Source organism: Phalacrocorax carbo, chromosome 20 (genome assembly GCF_963921805.1).
Source record: "Phalacrocorax carbo chromosome 20, bPhaCar2.1, whole genome shotgun sequence".
Taxonomy (NCBI): Eukaryota; Metazoa; Chordata; class Aves; order Suliformes; family Phalacrocoracidae; genus Phalacrocorax; species Phalacrocorax carbo.
This window is the reverse complement of record NC_087532.1, coordinates 7525344-7544066: the sequence shown is the minus strand read 5'-3', so window position 1 is coordinate 7544066 and position 18723 is coordinate 7525344. Positions and strand designations below refer to the sequence as shown.

Below are 18723 nucleotides of genomic sequence, written 5' to 3'. Positions count from 1 at the left end.
TGCAGCTAAAAATTGCCTTACTAAGTGTGAATGGGGACATTATTACTTGAAAAACACTCTGTGTTTTTTCACAAGGCTTCTGGAGAATGACTTCCAGAAAGCCTACGCAACATTTGCAATATAAAGTTCATTACATTAAATTTGAAACAATTCACTTACATTTGCTGCTGCACCACGCTGCAGCACAGTATGGGATGAGCAACGACCCATAAATCATTGAGAACCCTTCCCACAGCTCCTTACTCTAAAAGCAGCATCCTATTGCATGGAATAACTTTTTGACTATGACATTCTTATTTTCCTGATATTATTCAGTTCCTTTTCCCAATTAAGTAAGGAGGTGTAGTGCCTAGGTTGCTCTTAAGTAAAAAAGGTGATCACTGGGACATCGATAGGGATTGACAACAGCGGGTTCTTTCACACACCTGTACCTCAATTCAGGCCCTGAAGAGGTGTTGAGGACAGCCATTAAAGATACAGGAGCTGTGTGGGATGCAGCACCTCTACGAGCCTCGGTGAGGGAAAGCCTACATGGGAAAGCCTGTCCAGCGGGTTATCCTAACTCTGCAGTGAGAGAGATGGGACCCTACAGCAAAGATCAGCTCTTACCAAGGATGAGGGGTGAGAGCTCTGAGGGGAGCAGGTCGACAGGAGTGGGCCCAAGCCGGGGGCCTCTGAGAGGATGGGGATCCTGCCTTAGGCTGAGGGGTACGAGCCCTCACAAGGACACAGCGGGAGCTCCGTCTGAAGAGATAGAGCCCAGGAAGGGCCAGGGCTGCGGTGGGCCGGGTCCCGCGGGGAAAAGCCGGCTTTTAGGCCGGGCCCGAGGTGGAGGGCGGCAGCCATGGCGCCCGCCTGCCGGTAACCTTGACAACGGCGGCCGGGCCGGGAGGAAATCTCGCGAGAGGTGGCGAGGTGCCCCTCAGCCGCGCCGGGAGATCTCGCGAGAGTTGCGCGGCGGGGGAGGAGGCGAGGGCAGGGCCTGAGGTGGGAGGGGACGGCCAAGATGGCGTCGGAGGGCGAGCTGGGCAGGAAGTGGGACCGGTGTCTGGCGGACTCCGCCGTCAAGCTGGGTAAGGGCGGGGAGGGCAGGGCGGAGGGGGAGGACCCGGGGAGGAGCGGTGGCGGCCGGCCCGGTGCCCCCGGGGCTGGGCGGGTCGACGCTGCCGGGCCCGCCGAGGAAGGGCCCTTCGAGGCCCGGTGTTTTCCCCGCCGCTCCGGGCCTGGCCTAGGTCGGCGGCGGCCCCGGCGCGCGGTGGGCCCCGGCAGGGTTGTTCTGGGGCTCCGCCCTCAGCGCAGGGCAGCGCTGCCCCCCGGGGGTCGGGGACCGGGAAGGAGCCGGGCGGCCCCGGGCCTGGCAAGGTGACCTTGGCCGCGGGCACCGACCCCCGCTGGGCCCTCTCCCGCGGCTCCCCGGGCTCCGCTCCCCGGCCCGGCCCCCTCTTACCGGTAGCGGAGGGTCGTTTGTGAGCTCTGGTTACTCTCTCCGGTAAAGATGAGGGGTTTCCGTGGGAAATCTGCCTCTGCGCTGAGCTCCGGGGCCAGCGGGACGCCTCCAGCCCTGAATGAATGGGCCCTGGGCAGTCATGACCGGGTCCTTCAGTGCCACGACCTTGCCCGCCTTTAGTTTCGCTATGACGGCGGCTTGGTTTTCGAAATCTCTTTCTGCAGAGCTGTTCACATCACTCAGCGTGTGAGGTGGGCTGTGTTTATTAAAAGCAATACGCGGCGTGACACGCTGATAGCTTTGGCATGTGTTACTTAGTACGGTGTGTGTGGTTTGACATTGAGAAGCTTTCCGTCCGGTGTCCCAACCCTGCAGGCAGTTGTGCCTTTTCTTTAAGTAGGGGAATAGCTCTGTTGGTTTTCTACCATGCTTATTTGTCCTTAAAGTTCAGAGTGTGCATATGCCTGCAGTGCTTGAGATCTGCAACAAACTATTCATAACGTTTTGCTTAGAAATGTGAGTTTTATGACTGACCGTAATTGTGCATGTGCAGTTCGGTGCTCTTCATGTGACAGGCTGGCAAATCGACTAGGCAGAGGTTGTGGCTTTGTCAAGTGTGTATACCGAAGCAAATCTTTAAGTGCAATGTATAGAGGAAGAAGGATCTGACACAATGGGTGTGTGTTCCGTGTTGATACAGAAGTCTCTTTGAAAACCATAAATAATATCTGAGAAATGTGAATGTTTATTTCATGTTGCTGTAGTGGCCTTATGCTTGAAAGCTGACGAGGAACTCGGGGTTTTAGTTGCCTAATACTTTTCCATTAGAAAAGATGTTTAATAGTTTTAAGTAAACTGAAACTTCCATTGTTTATAACAAGCCTTTGAAAAGTGTCAAGTGCTCCAGAGCAATGTTTTGCCTTATGAAATTCTATTCAGGTTTGTCTGACAAACATATCCAGATATGTTTATGTTTCCATAGCATTGGTTGCTTTATCATAAAATATTAAGTATGCCACATTATAAACAAGAACTTGTTCCATGCTGCAGCTGTACATGTAGGAATCCTGTACATGGAAGGTCTCTCCGGGAGGCTGAAAGAAGTGGATACAGGGTTGATTACGATGCAGCATGTCTCTTCAGCAGGCCTGTCATTTTAATTTGGTGTTTTCTTCCATCCTAAAGTGGTAAGAGAAGAAAGAATATGTGCTTAGACTTACTGCGCTAGTGCTCTAGATCAAGGATTCCCAGTGTCAGCTTCATGATGGCATTGAGTAGAGGTCTCAGTAAAACTCAGGTTGTTCATTGGATTGCCTAAGAAAGGCACATGGGCTGCAGGTCTTTCATTTTATCCTTAGCACTAAAACCAGTGTGATGGCCTCAGATACCTGTTTCTCTTCATGTGTGATAGTGTTTTTCTGTTTTGTGTGCTTTTACGTTTGATCCAGTAACTGAAGCATCTGTGCTGGCAGCCTCCTCTGTGGCATTAACAGCAAATGACTCGGTTTGAGCTCTGGGAGTCGAACAACCCAGAACTGCTTTATATTCCAGTAGTTTATGACTGAAGATGATGATGGCCTTTAAATGTGAAGTGAGTTGGTGGCCTAGCTATGCAAAGTGTTAACTGAGTGCTGATAACACAGACTTTCTCAGACTACCTCAGTGGAAACAATTGTTTTCTCCGAAAGGACTTTAAAAACCTGTGTGGTTGTGATTATTTTTCTAATATTGCTGCAAAGTTTGCTGGAGTTTCCAGTAAACTATCAAGGGTTACACTGGAAAGAAAGAGAAAATAAACTTGAGAATTTAGCTGCTTGTTCTGTGGGATATGGAAGTTTACCAAATCCTCGCTTCTTTGTCGGACTTTTCCTTTTGGTGGCCACAGTTTCCTTCCCATACGTGTCTTTGCATCCTTCCTGAGTGCTATTGCAAGAGAGATCTTTCCAGCCAATGGCTGGGGGAAAATAAGCATTGTGATTAGCCTTGTGTTTTCCCATTCCAGACACTGTAAATAAAGTAAAGCACTGAATATCTGAAGCCTTGTATGCATGACTATTTTCCCATGTCTGTGAGAACTGTAGAGACAGATAAGTCTTGTGGATTAATTTGAGGGCTGGAAATATACGGGAAACAGAAGAGAGTGAGAAAGGGAGGTAGAAGGTATCAGGATGACTTTATCAGCAATAGTATGCTATTAAATAACAGCTGGAGGCTGTGTGGCCTGTCCTACCTTGTATTAATCCGTCAGGCTTTCCACTGCAGTTGTGTAAGCCAGTGTATTTGTGGTTGGTTGTGTTGTTTGGACTTTTAGTTGGAGATCAAGCTCCTGGAAGAAACTTGATCTCCTGCCACTAAAATGTCCAAAATATATATTTATCTTGTGGTACTTCTTTTGAAATGCTGTATTATATTTTTGACCTCTTGGTCATGACCTGTGTGCATCTTGTAATTTAGTATCAAAAGTCCTTTCTTTTTCCTGTTAGTTCAAAACAGAGTTTGTTGTCAGGCGTTGTTGGGACAGTATTTAATTCCAAAGAGTTAAGTACTGTAAACCTCTGTATGCCTGCACAAAACACTGGAACATCATTCAGTGGAGTTTATGTGCTCACCTCCTTTTTATTAGGACTGACATTTATTTGTTTTGGTAATGATGAGGATGGGTCTAGGTATTTTTGTTCCCCTTCCCTTTCCCAATCTAGCTGTATAACCACAGTGCTTTGTGTGTAGTGGGATGGGTTGTGCTTTCTTGGCCGACCGGGCGGTTTCTCTGACGGGTGGTGCAGATCATGCTGGCTCTGGCTTTGCACCATTCTCAAGACTTTTCACCCATGCAGTCATTTAAATAATTTACCTTTCTGTTCTGTCTTTCTTCCTGAGGCTGATTTTTTTTCTTACCTATCAGAAAAGTTGCTTGTTTCATGTGTGGGGAAGGAGAACTGAGCTACCATGTCTGTCTTTTACTTCCCACCTTGCACAGCTTTACAAATTCCTGTGTCCTCTTCAGCCTTCACAACCATTTCTTCCTTTTTGTCAGTAGAGCTCTGCAGAGAAGAGACGGGGAAGTAAATAGTATTGTGGTCTTCTTCCATCCTACCAGCTTCAAACCCTGTTTAAAGGGTTTGGTTGTTTGTTTAACTGATTGATAGTTCATGCCTGTTTATTTGGAAAGACAATTACTCATGAAGGACCGACAGAGTTGTTTTTTTTCTCTGTGAGGCTATAATTTTGGACAAGTTGTTATTATATGCCGTTTCCAGGGAACGGTGAGGCAATAAAGAGTATGTGTGTAAGGGGAAGGAGATTTGTGCGTCTGTGTGTCTAGGTTTGTTTTGAAACTGTTGTAGTTTTAAATGAGTTGAACACTGTAATTTACCTGATATTGAAAGGCAATCCTAGGAAAGCTGTTTGCTTCTTGGCTTAGTGTGTTGTGTTGCTGTGCTGAAGGTTTTTTGTGTTTTATTTTTTTTCAGGAGACAAATGTTCTGATGTCTGTGTTTGATCAAAATTCAGCCTGGAAGCTTGTAGAAAACCCAGTGTACTAACGCTCATTTTCCTCTAATCCTCTGTTTTGACATCTGAAAGTGAAATGCTTCTAATTTCCATTTAATAGGAATTTTTTGAGAGAAAAGGGCACTTTTAATTCTCCTGCAACTGCTACATGATTTTTTTCTGGCTTGCATTATCTGGCCTGCTTGAATGGCTGTTTCTTTTAACGGCAGGGTGAAATTGTATTGTTTGTGTCATTCCACAGATTGAATATTTCAGAAAGAATCATTGTATGGATTGCAATGTCAGTATTTTTAAATAATCCTTCACATGGTTATGAGTAGGATAAAGTCAGTCCATATAATGATAAAACGTGTATACTTTCTGAAAACTGGATTAGACTTTCTCTAAATATACAAAAATCCTGAAATTCCTGTTTTGAAGTGGTTTTTTTTTTTGCTTGGCAATTGTAACGTGGCCATCCGATCTTAGCTACCAGGTCAAATGACTTGTTCTTCATTTGGGGTTTTGTTTTTAATACTGGATAACACAAATATTATGTGAGCACACAACTGCATTGTTATGTGAGCTTTGTTTGTAACCCCAAGTTATTTTCCTTTGTTGTACGGGAGAAGATCCAATTCTACTAGTTGTATCTTGTAGCAGACCAAGTAGTGTAAATATTAACTGCTTAGGGCTTAGGCTGTGCAGGGAGGCAAAACAGCCAACAAAAAAATGCTATATTTGGAAGAGGTGGACAAATGCTGTTCTGAGAATAGGCTTTTAGATTTTTTTCCTAATAGTGATATTTAGTGATATTGTTAGCAGAGTTCTGAATACAATGGCTGTCTACAAATTAAAGGGCTATTATCTTCTTTTGGAAGAAAAAGACAGGAGAATCTTTAGGAAGCCGGGTTTCTTCTAACTGCATCGTGTCCTGCTTTTCCTCTTGGCTGGCCATCTGATGGAGCCAGGAAGCTTTGCCCTGCCTAGACGTGCCCCATCAGCTCGCTAACGGAAGCCCTTCTGGCCCCTTGCTCCAGCCTGCACTCGGCAGTGCTTCTGGTGTGCAAGAAAACCCAAAAGAAGAGTTGTGACACCTGTCTGATAGTGCAGCCATTTAAAACCTGAGACTGTGCAAGGTCTCCTCTGCTGGAAATGAAACCAAAGCGCACTGAATTCCTTGTCCTCCGTACTAGTGTGTTGGTGAGGTGCTAGCTGTGCCTTCTTTGGAGGTGGCACACAGTGATGCTGTCCGGGGGAAGGGAACTGTAGCTGAGCGATAGCCTAAACCACTCATCTGGTCCTTGAGATGTTACAGCAGTAGGGGGGGACAACTCTTTGTTCTTTGTTAGTCAGGTTTAGCTCTCTGAGGAAAGTCCTTCCAGGGCTGCTGGCACGTCCTTGATGATAATAAATTGATAGTGAGGGATTTGAGAAGGGTCAAGTTACCTTCCTTAGGATTTCTGTTAATGAGATGCCACCATAACTCTTCCTGCTCTAAATTGCCTCTATACCTTAGCTGGGCCAGTAGACATCAGTAATGGTCAGCTACATTGATGCGTGTGAAGAAGCATGATGGGGAGCTCTCATAGTGAGGCAAAACTTCTCTCTTTAGCAATGCTATTACTTTCCACTAGTGGAATACTTTATTGCGGTAGGACAAGGTAGAGTTTTCTGTCAGGGGTATTTCCCATATTACAAATATCTTGCTGTTTCCTTATATACATGCTTCTAAAGCGAGTGCAACCCTGATTTTTGTCTAAAAGCCTGATGCAGTATAGATGAGAACCTTTGTTGCAGTGTCTGTTCAAAGAGCATCTTTTACTCTTCTCCCCTTCTCCTTTTAAAAGAGTGAGGAAATGTGCATGCCCTCTCGTCTCACCAGTTCATTCACCGGTGCGAGGATGAAAAGGTTCTGGTGCAGCTACGAGACTATCACTGTGGTTGCTGGGGCTAACAGCGATACTTCCCGCTGCTGTGTGTCTATGCACAAAAGTGCTGATGTTTATCGAAGGTTAGCCTTCGGGCAGCGGCTGAACTGCAGGGGTGCTTCAGGGTGAAAGCGGCCCCTGAAAGCATGCCGGGATTTTTGTATTATAGTGATACTTGGATATTTATATTCCGTCATTCCAAGTATTCTGTGTTACTACAGTCAAATGCTAGAAGAAAACAAAACACACTTTTTTCCTGCGTCTTCCTCGAGTACTTGGTATATAGTTTCCCAATGTTTTCTTCTAGTGTCCTTGCTCATTTTTCTGGCTGCTATGCAAACAGTCTGCACAACGGGGGAGATGGGAATGAAAGCTTTAAAGTTGGTGTTTGAAGAAAATCTGATTCCTGCCACGAAAGACCTTGCTAAGAGTCTGCTTAAAATTAGTTCTTTCTGTAAATAAGTGATTTCATGGTCTCAGATTTCTAACCAGTGCTAAGTACTGCCCTGGTGTATGGAGAAGCCTCTTCTCCCCATTTTTGCAAAACAATTATCTATGCGTCTTGTCAAAGTGGGATTGGAGGGGGACAGGACGGAACACCACACAACAGGAGGGAGAATAGAATTTTGAGAGTTGCTTGCCTTTTTTGTTTGTTTTGAAGATTTTTACTTTTCTTGGGCATTTCTTTACAAAAAGCAAACTTTAGTGCTGGAACAAGCTGATGCTCATTTGCAGCTTCCAGTGCATCAGGCCTGTGGATGAGATCTGCTGTTGGACCTTGAAGCTGTTGCTGTCACTGTCCCTAGAGAGAAGCTAACTGAGCTCGGTAGATTTTCTTGATCCTAATGGAAGCTGTCTTTCTATCTGAGAAGAAATCTTCTCTGCTGGGATGAGTCCGTGACCTATTTTAAAGAGCTGTACAGAGTGGTTGCTATTTTCTTGGAACAAGAGGCCATCTTCCAGGAGCTCCTTCTTCGTTTTATTTCAATCATTTTGGTTTTTTAATTGTAAAATAACAGAATCTGAAGGAGAGGAGGCTGAATCTCTGTTTTGTATTTGTGTATAAGAAATGGCAGAGGAAAATAATAGTTTTCTTTTTGTCATCAGATGAAGTAACTGAAAAAATTCCAGCTGCTATAGTAACTGCAACACCTTTGCCAGATGTCAACAAGCATATTTTAGTCCTTCTCTTTTGCTTTTCTTCAACAGCTTTAAACTTATATCTAGGTGTGGCAGTCTTAATAGCTGCTTCGGCCCATAGCTACTTGGGTAGCCTAGGAAAGAACCACATAGTATTGCTGTTGGAGGGACTGTTGATTAAATTTATAGAAAAAGCTTTTCCCAGATGTTCTTACAGGGCAGGAGCCCATGCTGAAGATTTGTGTTTCTCTCCAAGACACTTTTATGATGTCCTGTTGGGTATACGGCGCGTGCTCTTCTGTGTGTTAGATTGATTTGAGGTACTGTGACATTTTTCTTGGAAGGTGTAGAAGCCAAAAAAGTAGAATGAAAAAGTTTTGGAGACTGGGCTTTCTGCCTAATACCAATTCCGTGTGGCTGTGCTGGTCCGTATGGCCGGGATGCTTACTGGGCAGCGGGAGTAAGATGTCCATGGGACTGTCCTGTCCCCCCTTGACACTGACTGGCTGTAAATGACTTTAAGCTGAAATGATAGATGTAGAGTGGAAGAGACTGTTTTTCTAGTTAAACATTTTAAACTGTCAGAGGAGGTGAAAAATGGGTTGTACTCTTTCCTGTGGCCTTTTCCTCCAAAGAGTCTGTCATGCAAGAAAAGGAGGGAAAATGTGCCCGGTGTGGATCAAGCCCTTAGCTTTTCCATGTTCGTTTGTTTTCATTGTAAGATAAACCTTTCATGTTTTATTGTTATGAAGTTAAAGCCTGGCCTAGAGGTGCTGATCTTTAGTAGAAACAGCTGCAGACTGAGTGTCCCCTGGTCAGGTGGGAGGCTCTTTGAAGCAATATGTTGCCTCTTTAAAAGGAAATTGAGCATGTGAGAACTTAAACCTGTAAAACTCATCAACAGCTTTGCCATTGTTTATCTCGGGTGTAACTTTATATAGAATTAAAGTGAAACGTGTTACTTTGGTTCCAAGACAAAATGGTTTAGCTCCCCCTTGGTCCTGGAGACACAGGAAATGACCGCATAACCACAAATACTTTCTAGTGGAATGAAGATGAGTGACAAACTATCCACAGAAATAGGTTCTTAACCCGGTGGGCTAAGAAATTAAATGCAGCTAAAGCTTCCAGTTTTAACTTAAAACGGGTGCTTAAACGTTAAAACCCAAGTAGGAAAGAGCAAATGCTGTATATGGACTGGCTGACGTGAGGGGGCAGATCTGAGCTTTTCTTGTTGGTCGGGTGTTGCGATTAGCAGCAGCTTTCAGCATAGGCTCTATCTATTCCTCAGTAAGAAAAGGCATGAACCGAGCTGTCTTTGGGATGAGGGAAGCTAAGGTACTTTTTTGGCTTTGTTTCTCAAGTTGCCTTCTTGTACAGAAAACAAAAACCCTTTAGCTGTCGGTCGTTCTCCTTTGCTTCTCTGTAGTGTTTTCATTACTTAAAGCAAGGCCCTAGATATCTTACCATCATCTTTTGAAAATAATCAGCCACTGTATTCCCCTTTCTGCTGGGATAGGGTGCAGCAATATCCTCTAAAATCGATACTGTGCGCTTTTATGCAAGAGAAGAATCCCTTCCCTAGAACCAGGCCTATCACTACTTCAGGAAAAAACGTTTCTTAGGAAAGACCATTCTGTCTTAACAAGTCAGCCACACTGGACTTCATCTGCCTAACAGTGGTGTTGGGTATTAGCATGGGAAGACCTAGGTTTTGTTTTAGGCTTAGGCTGAATTGCAGTTGGCAGGAAAAATAACTTTTTCACCTTTAAGTGTATCCTGTAGCTTCCCCCATGGCCAACAGGAAGCACCATTGATGGCATCTGTGCGGCACCCTTAGAAATGGGGGTGTAACTTGAGAGAGCATCTGAAGGAGGTGAAAAGAATACAAGATAATGAAGATTTCTGTCTCTAGATGGAAAGAAATTGTATTAACTATAGCTGCTTCCTTAGTGCAGACTTTTCTTAAGACAAGAAAGCAAGCAGTTTACCACCACTCTGGTAAGAAGAATGTGGGTTTGACTGGTAACGTGGAAAATATGGTGACATTAGAAACTGCCTGGGCTCTGCATCGAGGTGATGCAGAATTTGTCATCCTGTAAATCATTTCTCATTGATTAGCTAAACTGTTTGGATTGGCAGAGGGGATCTGTTCTTGGACAGGAAGCGTGGGACCCAGTATCGCTCGCTGCGTGACAGGCCTTCTGACCTGGACAGTTCAAACAACGCCTAGTGCTGTCTGAACGGAAAGTAATGCCTCCAGAAAGTCCCTTCCAGACCTATAGTGCAACAGCCCAAACCAAAAAGGCAGCATAACTGCAGATTGCAGGAAAAGACTGGCAGAAGGAGTCAGGTCAGAGGGCCAAGCAGTTGTCCGTTGGATGAATTCTTGAAGATAGTAATTGTCCTTAATAGCATAAACATTCTACGAGAGCCAAGAGCAGCTGTATTATAGCAAAGGTACAGAAGGAAGGCTCTACTTGGGGAGGGGGAGTGGAGGAATTAGCACGGATGAACTCCTCCTCTTAGAAGTGCATGATGTCTCTTCCAGCCTGCGTGTAAATGCCGGTCAGTGACACGGTATGAGTAGTTAGCTGTTTATACGAGATGCTCCAAGTAGCGCATCTCTTACTGTCTGAAATGCAGAAAAACCCTGAAGCACTGACCAGACATCTGAGGAACTGAGCCTTTTCCTTAGCTGTGCAAATGATTAGAGTGAGAACCTGACCTTCTGCGAAATGCTTGGTTTCTAAAATGTCTGGGGGAGTTGTGTCAGGACCACTTGGCAGGCGGTCAAAGTTCTTCCCTGCAGTTGCATGTTTTGTAAGCCTACCCCAGAGTTGTAATGACCTGGTAAAGTAGTTACCTCCGTCACAATTGAAAAGCTGTAGTACAATGAAAAGAGTTTTCAAAAGCAACTCTGATTTCCAGCTCTTGGTGAGTATGGATAGTGAAGTCCAAACAGGAGAGTAAACTTAACGGGATTTGCTTGGATCATCTGTTGGGTCACCTCTGTTCTAATATTTGAGGGGGTTTTAATCAGTGAAAAGCATGGGGTGCCTGGTTAACTTACTAGGTAGTGCAGTGAGGTGGTGTTCCAATAATCTGTGCCTCAGTAGGAGCTACCATTAGTGTACTTTTTGCAGGGAAGAAGGTTTAAAGAACAGAAGGAAACTTAAAAAAAAAAAAAAAAAACAAACAAAAAAAAACCCCAAAAAACGTACTCCTATACGCCAAGAGGGTATAGGATTCTTTGGCATTGTTCTGGTCTCAACCCACTTAGTAATGCATTCAACAGGAGCTTAAACAAGGATCGCATGCTTTTAGCAATATTTAAAAAAAAAAGTCATTTAATAAAACTCATTATACTTAAGTTAGATTTCTTGTATTGAAAGGAGAGAATTGAAACCCATAACAGCATGTGTTTGCTGCAAAATCAACCTGAAACTGTTAGGTGTGTTTATTTAATGAGTGTATGCATGACTGATTTATTTTTTCTTTTTTTAAACTTTTGTACTTCGGTGCCTTATCTAAAATTCTTGTTGTTAGTGGCTATAACAAAAGGTAGAATTTACCCACTGAGCTCAAAGTTTTCACTGTTATATTTATTGAGTCGTGAGAGGGGTTTTGCAGACTTGTCTGACTTCTTGCAAAAAATCATAAGCACACCTTCCAAGGAAAGCAAAAATTATTTTTAAATATGCCAGCTGAGTTCTTTAATGGTGCTTGGATAAATTTTTTTTCAGCTGCTGCAGTTATTTCTATATATAGTATAAGGATGTGAAAAGTCATTCATTCCTAATGTGCTTAAATATGCTCCATAATGAATGTTGTGGATGTGAAAGATAAGCAGCCTGGAGCTTTTTTTTACAAGGTATAGGGTAACACAAAGCATCAGAGTTTTGCTGCCCTCAGGACACACATTGAAGTAGTTAAAGTGGTGAGATAAACGAAATACAATAAGATATTAATCTGCAAAATCTAAAGCTCAAGGACACAATAAGTTTTCATTTAAGTGTTTCTCATTTGCTGACAATGAGCCAAATAAATCTTAATTCCACATTGTAGATGGTGACAGAAATTCAGTAACTTTCCCTGGGATGAGAGTCTGGTTTGTTTCCCAAACCTTTCTGATAATGTTCTTGTTTGTGTCGGGATTCTACTCTGAATTAGCTGCTTCCAGTTACTTAAGAAAGCAAGAGTTATTTTTTTCAGAATTGTTCTTTAAGAGCCTTTTGTTTGGTGTGCTGAAATAACACGTCAGATGAAATAACATCTGATATTCCTGAGCTGGAACAAGGAATTAATGTAAAGAACTAAATAACTTTCCATTACTTTGCATTATGTTAGTCCTTACACACTGCATTTCTTCTTACAGGTGCTGGATTTGGATTAGGAATTGTTTTCTCAGTCATCTTCTTCAAAAGTGAGTATGCTCAGTAATCTCGACTGCCTGGTTTCCTAATTTCTGTCTATTGTAGGTACAGCTTAAAACCAAGAAATCTTTGAGGCGTGTAAAACTTCATCAGCATGTTAGACCAATTCTTTCATTATTGGTCACATCTTTTCAGTTGAAATGGGGTTACCTAAACTTTTAACTGTTGTGTAACAAGGTTGTTGCATGCGGCGTCGCTCTAAGCTCCTACTGTGCTCAGCTCAGATTCTGGAATTGCAGGAAACCCTGAGCCAAATTACTGGAGCCATGTGTCTAGACATCAGTTCATGCCAGTCTTGCCAGGGTTTTAAAACTGATCTAAATTCTTTTTTAGTTATGCTTTGGTAACAGAATAATTTTCATTAATATCTAGCATTCAGAGATTGCTCTCTGCTAAATTCTAAATACGATGTCTTACTGTTACTCCTGTTGTTCTGAAGTGGTCTGGTTTTTAGCCAATTTTAGGACTCGTAGAACTTGAAAATGCCTAATATGCTTCTCCCAGTAATTTGTTCTTTCTCAGTGCTTGTTTAACAATGCTGTTGCTGTTGTGTGGAATGATCACCTTTTCTTGACTTCAGCTTTTCCTCTCTGCTTGCCTTCCCCCACAGGAAAGACATGGCCTATCGCTTTTGGGTCAGGGATGGGGTTAGGAATGGCTTATTCCAATTGTCAACATGACTTCCAGTCTCCATATCTTCTCCATGGTAAATTTGTAAAAGTAAGTATCAGTACTAGTTACTATTAATTGGTAACTGTTTATAGGTTAGCATTAAATGGTACATCTAGACACCATTTAAATGGATATTCCTCTGCCTTTCCTAGAAGAGCGCTAGTGAGAGGAAACTTGTGCTGCCAAAGCAGGGGTGGTTCCCCTGCTCTTCAGAAAATGTTAATGTCTGGTGTGTTTAGCAGTAAATTTACTAGACTGAATACATAGAACTAGTTTAACAGATCCTGCAGGTACGTTTTCCCACAACCTGAAAACACCAATAATAAAAATACATGTTAGAAATTCTGAAAAACTAAAATAATGCTAAAATTCTGTCTTCAGACTTTGAAAGAGATGAACTAGGAAGAAACTGAAAGTCATATCAGCAGATCTTTGATCATCTGTGGGTTTTTGGTTTTTTGCAACATGAGAGCACTAATCACTTGCAAGCTTTGTGTCTTGTTTGGCTGGATAATAATGTAATAATTAGTCTGAAGAAATTGTGCACTTTAAATAATTTTGAAGAGGATAATTTAAATGAGCTCAGTATTATGACTGACCACGCTGAGATAAAATATTTAAAACTAGATTAATTAGCAGGAACCATCTGTGTGCTCACAAACTGCCTACAGTGCACTAAGTCCACAAACTGACTCCGTTAGTATTTTCTTTATTTCTTCACATGTAAAAGTTGGGGCTGTTCTTATGATAATTCATCACTGTGGCATCTGGAACATAAAAAAGGGGGTGTGTGCATATTTTGGATCCGCAAAGCTATATACTGCTAAAAGCATTTCACTGATACTGGTGCAGAGGCATCCACCAGGATGTGTTTATAGTTATTTTAGCACTTCAGAAAGTACTGAAGTAAGATGGTCTGCCAGGAGCTCTTCATGGCAAGTACACAGAATGCAAAAATTGCTCCTGTATCTCTCGTCTGCCTAATGAAGGAGGCCTGAAGGTGCTTTTAGGCTTTTTCTTGATGTGTTTAAAGCTGTAAGTTGAGGTTGGTCCTCCTTAGATTTACTGGCAGATGAGCTTTTGCCAGCCTTCTGCAGCCCTGCCAGACATACCTGTTCGCAAATACTATCTTCAGCTGCCTGTAATGAAATGGAACTAATAACAAGATTCTTAAACAACTTCTTCAGAATAAAATATTTTGGATAGTGATATAGAGAAACTGACTTAGATGCAGCTGATACAACATTGCCAGCTACGGCCCAGAGTTAAAACTCTGTGCGTGACTCTTCTGGCCAGATTTGTTAGGATCAAAATGTGTTAGCTTTCTGCACCATCCTGAGGGTATTCTCCAATTTATGTCTCCAAAAAGAAACTGGAATGCCATGCCTGTGGCTTCATGTGAATGGTAAATGCCCTGTTCACATGTCCTGCACAGCATTATTCATTCAAGGATGCTTGTTACTAGGGATGTTGGGCAACAGAAAACTGACTTTCAGGTCAGCCTAGTAAAGGATTTTGTTTGGATTAAGGACTAATCTGTGCTCTGGAGCAAGGGTGGTCCTTCGAAGCATGAGGTAATTGAAAGGACACTTCACAGAAGAAGCGCAGCTGCCTGCGTGGCACAAGACTACACAAATAGTTTCCAGTGCACTGTCTCCGCTAGCTTTCTCTGGCACAAAGAGCCTGAACATGCTGAGAGAGGGAAGATGCGGATGAAGCCATCTAATGGTTAAATGTCATTACTTCTCTCCAAAATGTCGTGTCATGGATAATGGCTCCAGGGTTATTACAACAAAATTATTTCATTTCTGTTGGTTAGGAGCATGGAAAATATTGTTGCATTATCACTCATCTGGGGTTTTTTCCTAGAAAATACTGTTGTAACAAAACTCTATAGGACTTCCTTTACAAAACGGAGTTTCTGTTCAAATGCAAACTTGTCAAAAATGTGAGATTCTGTAAGAAAATCGGCTTTATTAAGAGAGAGAGAGAAATGTAATATGGATTAGCTTGAGCAAAATTATTTCTAGTTTTCTGAACCTGTCAAGTTCATGGGATCACAAGAGAGCTCAAGTTGGAAAGGACTTCAAGGAAGTTCTCCAGTCTGACCTCAAACAAGGGTCAGCTCTGAGGTCAGACCAGGTTACCCTGGACTCGATCCAGTCTGGACTCTTGATTCGTCAGGATCAAGTTCTTAATTCTGAATCCTAAGTGAGAATGAGAGAGGACAGAGGACCTTCATGATACCAAATAATCAGGAGATTACAAAGCAACTTTGCAGCTGTTCTAGCTGTAACTTGGATCATCACACTGCCCATCCTTTGGGTTAGTAAGCTGATCATGAAGCACTAACACCAGTGCAGAGCCATTCATCTAGGCCAAAAGAACACTTAAAATGCAGAAAAGTTCTAATTTGTGGTCATAACATTCTGAGGGCTTTTTAAGTAATTTGATCAAGTGGGTGTCACTGTGACTTCAGCTGAATTTAAAATCAACATCTAGCAATTACTTCAAGGCTTATAACGGTATGGCTGAGGATTATGTGGCCGAAGGTTTCCTTGCAAAAAGGAAATTGTCATATTTTTCAGGTTATTTAGCCTGTATTACTTATCACCCCAAAACCCACAACCCTGTACTTTGATTGCAATGTGGATTATATCGGTGTGCAACAATACAAGAAGTTTGGCAACTGGAGCCTTTCCTCCTGCGCTTTGTGGCTTTGATCTCTGATTGCTATTCAGTCTGTGAATAGTTAACTTGGATGATAAATTGAGTTTTTTCAAAGTACCCATTTTATCAGCATGGAAGCTTATATGCATGAAAATGTGGCATGCTTCTGGTATGAAAATAGCTGCTTAACTTCTCCATGCTCAGCTCCGCAGTCTAGCGAAGGATGGAAATGTTAGCCTACCTTCTGGAAATGTTACAAAGCTAAGTGCTTGCTTTACATCGTGCAGCACCTTCCATGTAAGGAACCCAAATGGCTTTTTAATAATATAAGCCTTCTTGCTTTACAGGAACAGTGACTAATGACTAAGACTATCCCAGTGGGAAAGAAGGAGAAATCAATGATTATTCCTCAGGAATACTGAAGTGCCCCTGGAATAAGCCAACATTCTTCAGTAACGATCACCAGTAACTCTTTATACTCCAACAAACTGTTTCTGTACATGAAACAAAGTTCTGTTGCTTGTTTTGTATCGTGTCTGGAAAGTGCAAGGAAGAGCTCTTCTGGGAAATAAATAAAAGAAAAATGGCTTTCTCTGGTGTGTTGACTTTGTCTGTGAGTGAGAGAGAGAGAATGGAAGGAGAGGACTTCATCCTGAGTACCTAGCAGCTGTGACCACCTGGGTAAAAGCCACTGTGAGAGCTCTTCTGAAAAGACAGCCGTCGTATGTTCCTCTCCACTCTTGAAAGGCAACCCCCATCCAACCCACAGTTCAAAGAAGCATTCCCACCTCATAAATCACCCACTAGACCCCTGCTGCTTGTGCCGGTGTTTGGAGAGGAATATAAATACTCCCATGTCCTGTTTGTACAGTTGCCCTTTAAAATTGGAATTTTGTCCTCTCTGAAGAGGCAGAATCCAGAAGGGCAAATCCTAACCCTGTGACTGATGCGGCCAGCCAGTGCTGTCTCTTGTAGCTTTGAGTCATGGAGTGACCCAAGCTTGAAGCTTACCGGGATAGTAGGTGAATTAAACAGATGCACGTGCCATCTGGCTCTCAGCTTGCCTTTTAGGTTGATGTTTTTTTCACCCCTCTTCTGTGGGAGAACGTGTAGGTTTCAGTGTCTGGGAATGGGTCACAAATATTTAAAGCCCTTTATTACCTCGGGAAGTCACTGGTCCAAGTACTTCCTTCTACTTTGTATTTACCCCAGTTGGTGTAATTACTTGTTGGCATGTTGTCTACTGCTCTTCTCCTGACTCGAGAGCTTGTCTTCACCACTTATTTACTCAGCACAATTTTATAGTTCTTGAGATAGCTCTCGAGGACCTCTTTTCTTTCTCCCATGCTTTCTTTCTCCCATGCTTGCTGCATATTTCCCATGTAGCACAAGGCGTAAAGGCGTGTCTCCCAAGACAGAAAGGGAATGGTATAGGTTAATGTGGAGCTTTCCTTTATTGAAAGCCTGTTCTGCTGCATGGTGAGCACTGGCAGATGGAAGAGTGACAAAAAGATTCCTCTCCAGAAAGGAAAACACAATGGAAAACAAGTTGTGCAATATTTGTTTTTTAAACAATGCCAAAAAGGAAGGGGATGGACTGAGGGGCAGTCTTCAGGGAGCTCGAGAAACTCCTTACCTTACTGAGCAATGGGACTGCGATTCGGTCTGGGTGCTACAGCAGTCGTGCGCCCCCACATCCCCCTGGGCACGCGTGTGTGGATCTTGCACACTGAAGAAATGTGTTAAGCTGTGCCCAGAGTCAACAGAAGCTGAAGAGCTTGCCTAAAGCAATGGACTTGTGAAATAAAATAGCTTTAATGCCAGGGCAGCATCAAAGACTCAAAGCACGATACCATCCAGGACCATTGCTTGAGCATGTCCTTGTTTTTCCACCTCCTCCCTTGCCGGACTGCATTCATCAGTCAGGTCAAAACAGCTTATTGGAAACAGGATCTCTTTCTTTTTTCCCAATTTTGAATCATTTTATCTGGCCCCAAATTTTAATTTGAACTATGTACTTTGGAGCCATAGCTCCTCTGTGGTTTGGAAAGTGTTTTTATTGAGTTCTGTGCGTGTGTGCTGCGATGCTAGCAGTCTGGTAAGCCAGTGGGTTCAGCTGGAGAGGAGAGCATCAGCCCGGGTAAGAAACAGGAGAATCAAAAGCAGTAGCAACGCTCTGAATGTAACGACTGTCAGCATGCACAAGCCGCTTTAGCGAGCGCTGTGTCATTTGGGCCATGACGATGGGTTCCTTTTTATTTAGTGTCCCTGGTAATGAGTTGTCCTGCCCTGGTATGCTCTGCTTGAGTTCAAATGCAACTTCCTAAAGTTAATTCTTACTTAATATGATCTACTGTGACACATGATCAAGTGGTTCTGGCCCTGGAGCTCAGAGGGTACGCTTGTAGATACCCATTCACAATGTGTCATTTATTGCTAGAGTGAGAAGGATCAGAACAAATGTTCTTGCTCATTCACATGAAATTCACTGGGGCGAGTGTGGAAAAATTGCACGATTTTACTCTGAAAACTGAAATTTACATTTTGTCACTGCTCTTTAAGTGGGGTAAGAATTTAATATTTTTGCTTTTCACGGCTGCCCTGTTGTTGTTTGTGTTGATTTATATATATCTATATGCATATATAATGAGCATATAATGGGCCTGTATTTGTTTTGGTTTAATAAAAGTTGTCTTATATTTTTTAACCTGTCAATGTAAGCTGTGCAAAATATCCGTGTGAGGACAAGTCTCCTGTTTCCCTCTGTGGGAATGAGACCATACTGTTCCCAACTGAGGTTGGAATAGGAACGGTTTCCTGCTGCTTGATTTCTAATTACATAAATGGAAGGGGGAAAAGTGGAAATTCTAAGTACCAAAAGGCATGTTAAATTTAGTATAATACACTCATCTGGAAACTATCACATTTTTCCTTCTTT

General features: G+C 42.8%; 1 protein-coding gene across 1 annotated transcript; it reads left to right on the top strand.

Moving 5' to 3' along the window:
- Positions 1–966: 966 nt before the first annotated feature.
- Positions 967–16377, top strand: MICOS10 (mitochondrial contact site and cristae organizing system subunit 10). Its single transcript, XM_064470398.1, has 4 exons — positions 967–1073; positions 12386–12433; positions 13054–13163; positions 16133–16377. The coding sequence occupies exons 1-4, from the start codon at positions 1007–1009 to the stop codon at positions 16139–16141; spliced, it is 234 nt and encodes a 77-aa protein (XP_064326468.1). The 5' UTR covers positions 967–1006; the 3' UTR covers positions 16142–16377.
- The last annotated feature ends 2346 nt before the right edge of the window (positions 16378–18723 follow it).